This window comes from Vigna umbellata, chromosome 8 (genome assembly GCF_029865625.1).
Source record: "Vigna umbellata cultivar VRB3 chromosome 8, Vumbellata_1.0, whole genome shotgun sequence".
NCBI classification, from domain to species: Eukaryota; Viridiplantae; Streptophyta; class Magnoliopsida; order Fabales; family Fabaceae; genus Vigna; species Vigna umbellata.
Window position 1 is genome coordinate 17,464,537 of NC_142172.1, and position 9,817 is coordinate 17,474,353.

Below are 9,817 nucleotides of genomic sequence, written 5' to 3' on the forward strand. Positions count from 1 at the left end.
TATTTCAACCATTTAAATATAAAAATAGTTTTAGTTCATAAAAGAGAAATGAAAAAACAATTTTTTCCTTCTCAAATTTAGTGATTATTGTTTAAATTTTAATTTTTACTAATTAGTGAAAATACAATTAATGTAATCTTGATAACAACACATACATATGAAAAAAATAAATAAAAATTCAACAGTTTGAAAGAGGAGGAGAAACTAGAAAATAGTATATTTCATCCAAAAAAAATAATGTTGTATGATTATATTAAAATTGATTAAAATAGTTTTCTATGGTTGAGTTTTCAAAACATGAAGCTTTATTTGATTAGTTTAAAAACAATAAATAGTGTGTGAAAAGCTTATGTATTTGTTTTTGTTTTCTTGGAACCGTGAAAAGTTTTCATTGAAAACAAAAGCAAAGGTAAGTGTGAACTTCGTAGAAGGTGAAGTTGGAAAAATACAAACGTCAAAGCTTTTTGAGGGACCAACAAGATAAATAGAAAAGTTTTAATAATTTTTATTAATTTTGAGAAAAAAAATTAGTCAATCATTTCAACTTCTTTGTCCAAGAAAATTTGGTTATTGAGAACTTATTCACCTTTCTATGCTTAAATCTGGTAAGAAGAGTATGTATTTTTTATTTTTATAACTTTTATTTTTGGATATTTATCATTGATTTTGAATTTTTTTAATTTAAATATAATCCGAATACTATCTTATATTTTCTCTTTACATTTTAAATATATTTTCTCGTTCAAATATCAACTGAACAATTTAAGTAGTTATAATTAAATATTATAAACTTTTATTAAAAATAATACGAAGAAACTACACCAAATTCGTAATAAAATTACCTCACAAACATAAACAAATATTATAAACTTTTAACTATACATATATTTTATCTTCAAATAAAAAAAAGAGAGAGAGTGAGAGAGTTATTTATGTTAGGTTAGCTTTTTGCTAGAATGGGTGAAAGCATTCGCGTTGTCCTCAAGCAAAGCATGATACCCATAACTGGACTATAGGATGGGAAAGAATTAAAAAAATAAAATTAAACTCTTTATATATAAATATTTTCAAATGTATGATCTATCTTATTATTGTCATGAAATTTTTTTCCATTGGTATTTTGTAGTATCTTTAACAAATATACTAAATACACATACACTCCATTAAATATTTTTAGTTATTTTAAAAAAAATATTCGAAAAATGTGTATATAAATATTTTATTTTTATTAAAAAGTATTTAATTTAATGTCTTTAATTCATAAATATTTACCTTGGTTGAAACTAAACACAAATAATAAAATTAATTCAACCTATAAGGACTAAATTTGTATTCATTGAAAAAGTTTAAATAAGGTTGGTAATATAAGAATTTTGTTTTAAAAAAAATCTTATTTTTTTTTAAATATCTAAACTTTAAATATTAATTATCATGTTCTAACAAATTTAATTTGAACAAAATGGTCTATCATAAACAAAACATTTAAGTCACAAAATGATATTGAAAAATAAGAAATATAATTTCAATACACGTAAGGGAGCATAGTTCAAATAAGTAGAGAGTAAAATTATGGGCTCTACCCACCAAGGTAGACTGCCCTATACATAAAGCTTTCCAATTTCAAAATATTGATTATCATGTCCTAACACCTTTAATTTAAACAAGAATAAGTCTATCATGAATAAAACATACATCCCAAGTTCACAAAATGATGTTCAAAAACAATAAATATAACTTCAATGCATGTAAGGAAACAGTTCAAATAAGTGGAAAGTTACGTTATGGGTTTATCACACCAAGGTAGACTGTCCTGTACATAAAGCTTTCTAACTTCACTTTGTGACTTAGGGTGTATGTTTTGTTAATCACATGTCATCTTCTTAACATTAAAGTTTTCTAGACCTCAACTTTTTAAGTTTGCACTCTCAATTTAATAAAGTTTTATATTTAAAATAAAAAAATGTATATTTTAATAAATTGAAAATATTGTTTAATTATTAAGTAAAATAATGGTATAAATACTTTTTTTAGTTATATTAAATTTCTATTATGATTTACATTAAAAAGAGAGAAACTAGTGAATTTTTAACAATTTATTTAAGAGAGTTTTAATTAAACACTTTTTATTTATCTTTTAAAAATCAATTTAAATATTTATTCATATTTGTGTTAAAATATTTAAGATCCAAGTGATTATGTAATCAAAAAAAGTTTCAAGAATTAAAAGTGTGAACTAGTGAATATAATTTCCAGTTTAAAATTGTAAGAGGAATTCAATGTTTTGTATTAGTTAAAATTAAAGCACTTGAAGGGTATCACCCTGAAAGGAAGGGAACACCACAAGAGCATAAAAGAAATAAAGTACAAAATTAATTAAAAATACATTACATCAACTTTTATAGTGCTATCTCCATATCAAACATTAGTCTACCAAAGAGGATAATTCAAAATGTAGAACCAATGGAAAGTGATGCAGTAGGGCCAATTGTTCGTGTCTTGACAGGTATTCCCTACAACAATACAAAAGTTTACGAGTTGAAGTAGTCAAGGGAATAATATTGTCTTATGCATATACTTTTTTAGTGTCCAATCGGTTTCTATAATGCCATGACTCCATAAATTAACCCTTTCATCACAAGAGAGCAGTTCCTGATATTGGTTTTATTGATTTTAGCTCCCCTTTCTCCATAATTTGTTCAAATTGAAGGACATTTATTTGAGAATTGTTCAATGCTTTAAAACAATTTTGAAAACAGTACTAAATACATCTTATTGAGTGTTGAAAATAACCAGGCCATAAGGTATTGTTCATTACAGAAAAAATGGACAATCACAGTCTTTTGTTCTTGTAGGCATCCCTCAATGCAGCTTTTTGCTTCTTTGAGATCACAGTCAAAACCTGGGCAATTGACAACCTCACCACTTTTCTGCAACCCCAAATTTAAAAGAATAAATAAACATAAACACAAACACCTCACATACAAAAAATACAAAAGTAAATAACCAACGACCCAACGGAGAAAGACATGAAAGTTTACATCTTGGAGAGCTTGTTAGGCACCTCCGGTGACCTTAGCAACACCAAATAAATTCAAAAAAAATCAGATCCATAAAACACAACAACCCCTTAATGGTAAACGATGTTTTCTTGTCTTCAAGTGGAAAACAAATATTTTTACTAGATCTCTATTAATTATATTAATAATAAGTTTGTATATATTATTATATTAGTAACCAATTTCAGTTAGATATATTATATCTTAAATAAATATCTTATGTTTATATTATTTTTATTTTTAATTTATTTATTATTATTCCTAATTTATATTTTAAGCTTAGTGCATCTTTCTTTTATTATAAATACAATATTATATATAATCTTATACAAAAATTTCAATTATATTCAAAGTAATAATAAACATTGTTTTCTATGAAAATTAAGTGAATGTCCATTAGGATTAATGATATATTATTAGGTCGGTTTGACCATTTTAGGTGTGAATCGATTTTCTTACACCCGTTTATGAGGAGTTGTTTACATCATGTGTCAAAACGATAATAATTAAAAGTCAAATACAGGATACACACATCTAGAAAGAAACTGTAATGTTCAGGGCTGGAATAAAATGTCAATTTTTATGGTCAATAAAAAATATTAAAGGCATCTCAACTCTTGTATAAAGATATAATATATATTTAAAAATTGTCATTTTTGTCAAGATAACTCTACCAGCCAATCTTAATCAAATTTAATAGAAGAAAAGTTCATCCTAATATATCCACCTCTAATTAATGATAAAAGTATGTTTTACAAATTTAATCCACCTAATATATATAACTTTCAATGTAAATACAATGTTTAAAGATAAGGAATAAAAAGTGAAAAACCTAAGTTTATTAATAACACTTATGTTTAATACTATCATAAAAGAAAAATAACATTTTAAAAGTGATACTAGTTTAAAAATAGTGAGACTTAATTATTTTAATATTAAATATTTTTAAAATAAATAATTTCGTTATAAATGACTTTGACTATTTTTCAATTTTCTTTCTCATTTGATTGAAAAACTGAGACCATAGGATTTATTCTTGCGGCAAGCTTTTCAATCTAGACCGGTCAGTTTCTTTATTTCAATAAGTTGAGTTTTCAACCTTTTTTTTTGTCTTTTCTTACACTAGTACAAAAATAGCATATAATGTCATGCGTTCAACGTCCAACCACTGAATAACGAACGTTAAAAATGATCGGTGGCATTTTTGTAAATAAATGCAATTATTAAACATCGTTTAGAATTGTAATTCGACGTAAAATGATATAAAACGTCGAATGCCCCAGCGTTAGACGTTAAAAGGTTAGTGAATTCAATAAAAATTTGAGCAGGAGATTGAAAATTCATTCACTTTATCTTAGTGTGCGAGACCATCTTATCTTCTCAAACTTTTCATTTGATACAAATGCATGTTAATTAACTACTTTATAGGCGCATTCTGTTTTCTCTATCATTAGTGACGACACTTTATTCCGACGAACCCACTTTTTGAATGTTACTTTTTGTTTTCGTTTTGAAGAACTTATTTGTTGAACTTGTTTATTGTTTTTTTGTTGAACTTGTTTGTTATTGTTTGATTGAACTTGTTTGTTGTTGTTGTTTGATTGAACTTGTTTGTTGATGGTTACTATTGTTTGTTGTTGATACTACATTACACGTTCATAGTTCTTTCTTTATAAAATATCAAAAATTGAAATTTGTTGTTTTTCTGTTTTTCAAGTCTCGTAGAGTTATAAAAAAAGATCAAAATTAATTAAAAAAATTCGACGTTAAGTTAACGTCGTATATTGACAAAATTCGACGTTAATTTAATGTCGAATTTTTAAATTTGACGTCAATTTAACGTCTCCTGATATGACGTTGTTCGCGAATTCGCCTTTAAAAGCCCAAAATATCCAACGTTGTACGCGATTTTTGTACTAGTGTTATATTTGTTACAGGTGAGCCTCATTTAGCTTGCATGTGTCTTTCGAGTCTTCATTTTGAGTCTTTATTGATCAGTAGGCATAATAGTGAACCTTGATCGTGATTTTGTGGTTTGTAGGAGCAAATAAGACTTCCTGTGCGTTTGGGGCTGTTTTAGGTTCTCTAGAGCGGGTTGGTCATCTGTCAAATAAGGGAAGCTAAATACCTCTTTTCTATTGTTTTAGTACTTTGGTTATCTAAGTTGGTATGTTTGAGATTATGTTGTGTTGTGGTATAGTTGCTTGAAATTAAACTATATGTGTATTATTTGAATTGGAAGAGTAATACTGTGAATACTAGTTAATTGTTATTTGTTTTGATCACTTGAGAAGATTTATTAAGGTTATAATTGGTTCGAATCTGCTATTGCATCTTGATGTAATAAATAGGTGGAGTTTTGAGCTAGTTTCTAGTCTATTTTGGAGGTTTTGAAAGGTCAAATTTTAAAAGAATTGGTTTGGGAAGGAACTTGAGGTTTGAAGTCTATTTTTAGGTCATTTAAGACATGTTTAGTCACTTAGATCACTAAAATTTGGTTTGTAACATGTATAAGTTAAGATGCAATAGCATATTCCAAATTGGTATTTCCTTCCTGATCAAATAAGTAAATTGGTACTCAATTTTAGTTATAAACATGTTTTTGAATCAATTTTAGTGTCAATGATACCAATTTGGCCAATTGGATAAGTTTGGGATGCAATCAAATCATAAATCAAAGTTGTTGTAATGAAAACTAATAACTGACAAGAATAATCAATTATCTTACTTGATAATCGATTATTTCATTAAGAAATTCATCTTTGCCTAAAAACTTTCTAGAATAATGGATTATCAGGTGAAATAATCGATTATCACAAGACTAAAGCTCTAAAATAGTCAACTATTAGGTGAGATAATCAATTATCACAAGTCTGAACCCCTTTCTCTTTTAATTTCGTTGGGCGAGAAGTTATGCTCCCTGGGTGAGCATGTCTTCTTGAATTGTGGCGTTGGGCACCAAAAGCTGGCGTTGGGCACGCCCTGTTTTCGAGCCTATGGTTTGTTTTTTGTGCTTGTGTTCCTTTCTCTAATTGAAGTGAGTTAATTTGTATCATATGTATGTGTATCATTAGATTGGTGATGCTTTATGAAATTAAACTTGAATGTTAGTATGTGTGGTAGTTAATTACAGAGGATATGGTGGTTATGATGATTATGAATGTGATATTACTAGTGAGTGTGGTATACATGTTTGATGTAGTTTCGTGGATCTCGTGGAGAGATTCTATGGTGGTGTTCAACATGGATCTCGCAGAAAGATTCTATGGTGTTGTTTAGTAGTGTAATGTATTGATGTAGGATGCATTCGAAAGGGGGATGATTATGACACTCTAATCTCAAGTAGAAAGGATGGTTATGTCGTGAGAATAGGATGAGGTCCTTACTCTGATGTTCATGTATTGACCATATATGTTTGACGGATTAATCTTGGTGTGTGATAGTTGAATGTGGGCAGGTTGTTTCACCACACATGAGACAGGTCCCCCAGGATGTTGAACATCAATACATGTATTCAGATGGTCAAGTCTAAAGGGAAGAATTGTATGACTTATGATTGATTGTTTTATCTGTGTTATATGTCTAATTCTATAAACGTGATATGTGATTATTTTTGGTACATTGGCTTATCTTTCTTCTTTGTGTTTTTTTGTATGTTTTTTTTTTTTTGCAACAATGATCACCTTAATGGTGTGAGTTTAGGAGCATGTTTCCGATGAGTAGGTACTAGGAGAAGATGGAATTGAGGCATAAAGTAGAATGATGTGTTTTAGTTTCATCTGTTTTTTGAAGACCTATTACATTTTTTGGTTCAATGTGATATTTTATATATAGTTGTATAGAATCTGGTATATCTTTTGTTATTATAAGATATTTATAAATATCAATAATAGCATCTTATAAAATTTCTTTGAGTTGACTCTTTTGTAATATTAAATGTGTGACAAATCTCATGATAGTTGGGTGCTATAAAAATTGTGAGATGTTACATATTTTTATGAAAATAAGACATATAAATTTATTAATTTCAAAATAAAGTGTTAAATAAATTCAAAAGGTATTCATACCTTAAAATGAAAAAAAAAAAAAAAAAAACAGACAAACAAATACTTATCATCCTGATTGATTTAGAAAATTAGACATCATCACTAAATATAAAAGTAAATGCAAATATAATACTGGTTTAATTATCAATTTTATTCATAAAATGTAGAATCAACAATTTTATATAAACTTCTTTTTTTTCATTCGCATATATTGTTTTCTGGATAGTACTTTTTTTAAAAGTAATTAGATATTAAATATAAATATTTCCTTAATAAATTTTGTTTTGACTACCACCTGTAATTAGATCATTAGTGCAAAAATATAAAATAATAACGAAAATAGGCAGCAATTTCTTTTAAAACATCAAATATGTATGTATTTTTTGTAGAGCGGATTATGCGATGTATTATTTGTACAAAAAATTCATGAGTATGTGAATGCCTATAATTTTCTTGTATCTATATGCAGAAATAAAGACACAAATTAATAAACCAAGTATATGTTATCTAGGAAAAGATAAACTAATCGCCATAAAGTTATAAAAAGAAAAACAGAACAATGAAAAAAAAATGATAATACTACGTTTGTATTCATTTTACACATGTTATAAGAAAAAAATAATTCTAAAAAAATAATTTTTTGTCTTTTTAATGAAGAAAAAGAAAATAAAAAAAATTGAAGAAAAGCAGTGGAAAAGAACATGTGTGTCTATTCCTCTAGAAAAATGGTTGTGTTTTGTCCTTTCGTCTTCGCCTCTTTCTAATACGATTCTGAAACTCAGGTTGCCAAGGCAGAAGATGGCTGCGTCGATCCAAGAAATTCTTTAGCACCCAATTCCTCAAGCCGTTATCCCTAACCTCACAAAACCGGTTGGGCCAGTCAGGAGGTTCAACCGGTTTAGTCCCTAAACCGGGTGCCCTATCCTTAGACCTGACATTTTCCGCTTGCTGCCAATCTACGACGTAAGTTGCCACCCTCCTGAAGAACTTCTCCTTGAACACTTCCCAGACTTGATACTTGTAATGGTTAATTACAATCTTTCTTTTCTCGGCGTCCACAGACACAAATGGCGCTCTCAGATGAAAGTGGTGAACGACATTGATTAAAGTCTGGTTTAGTGCCTCAGGTCTCACTATGCTCTTGTGCCTCTCACTTCCACTCAATCGACAAGTGTAACCTACCGCCACGCCTTCTCGTGGTACTTCTCGCTGCCCAGAAGGCCCAAAACTGAAGCACAGTATCCTAATCTCGCCAACTTTGTGTCCGGGCTTCGCATGGTGCCAAATCATACGGGACAAGTCACCGTTCACCCTTATATGGAAGAACTCATCCACGTCGATAAAGGCCACCCACTTGCACGAGGAACGGGCTCGCAGGGCACAGTGCGCAAACCCAGCTTCTTGTGTCTTCACCCAAGGCCACAGGTGTTGTGAGATGTTGTAACCAACTCTTTGTAGGAAAGAAATCACGTCTTCTATATCATCATCGCTGTTGTTGTCGTAGATAAACCAACGTTGGACTCCGATTTTGGCGTGGTACATTACCCACTCTCTCAAGAACCGAGCTTGGTTGCGGAGCATGGTACAAATACAAATCTCATGAGCTTTTTTCGTCGACTTACTGTGTCGTGGACAGAGCCCGGGACGAGCTATGGAAGGAAATATTTCTCTGTCTTTCTCCTTGATTGTCACTTTAATGGACTGGGATTGTTCCTGGCCGATTATGATGCTTTTGGGTGTTTTGCACCTTATGATCTCCTGTGCACCTGATATGACGTCAGACTTGAGAAAGAATTTGGGTTTGGTGAAATCCCAGCCGAAGATACAGTTTAAAGTGGAGGGTTCGATGAATTTCTCGGGTCGGAGATTGAGGCCCTTGACGAAGACGATGGTTGTGTTGTCGCGGTCGAAGAGGGCTTCGTAGACCAGAGGGGTCCAGGGGTGAGTGGATGAATCTTTTGTGGGAAGGACGCCGTCTGATTTAATGAAAAGCGAGACCGAGTTGCCACGCGGAGGGAGCTTGCACCGCACGATCTGCTCGCGGAGCCGTTCGAAGTGGAGTTGAATGGGCGGCTGAGTGATCCTGTTGGTTGAGTCGGCCGAGAAGTAGAGGCAGAGAAGGTCGTGTTTGGTGTGGAAGCGGAAAGACGGAGGGTAGTTTAGGAAAATGAGAGCCTGGTCGGGTAAGATGACGGTTTCTCGGATGGTGATTGTCGGTTGAGAGATGGTGGTCGGAGTTACCGATATAAACGGGAGCGGTGAGAGCGGGAGCTGGAAGGGGGAAAAGAAGAAGGTGGTGGTGAAGAAGATGGAAGAGACGACGAGGAGTAGTGTACACCAGAAGAGCGCGTTCCATGAAACGACGCCCTTGCGCTTCCTACGTTCTTTCATGGCCCCAATGCTTCATGTCATTCATTTTTTACGAACCAAGAACGATTTGTGTTTCGCTTTCTCTCGTGGAAGAAGAGAAGACGAAGGAGAGCAAATACCGCCCATTGAGAGGAAGAAAGAAAGACACCATATTTCGCTTTGCTTTGCGTTGCGCCGTTTATGTCGGTGTCCTACGTTACACGCACATCATCTTCTACGTAAATTCAACGCCTTACTTACCTTACCTGATTAACTACCCACTTTCAAAGGCTTTGTATATTATACAAAACTAATCTCTTTTAATTATAATAATGAAATACAAAATGCTTTTAATTATACTGGATT

At 31.2% G+C, this 9,817-nt stretch overlaps 1 protein-coding gene across 1 annotated transcript; it reads right to left on the reverse strand.

Annotated features, from left to right (window-relative positions):
• Positions 1-7,600: 7,600 nt before the first annotated feature.
• Positions 7,601-9,578, reverse strand: LOC124833153 (glycosyltransferase family 92 protein RCOM_0530710-like). Its single transcript, XM_047307556.2, has one exon. The coding sequence runs from the start codon at positions 9,491-9,493 to the stop codon at positions 7,820-7,822; it is 1,674 nt and encodes a 557-aa protein (XP_047163512.2). The 5' UTR covers positions 9,494-9,578; the 3' UTR covers positions 7,601-7,819.
• Positions 9,579-9,817: the final 239 nt, after the last annotated feature.

Bases quoted from the DNA above. Each gene is read 5' to 3' on its own strand.
- LOC124833153 (XM_047307556.2), bottom strand. From the start codon at position 9,493: ATGAAAGAACGTAGGAAGCGCAAGGGCGTCGTTTCATGGAACGCGCTC.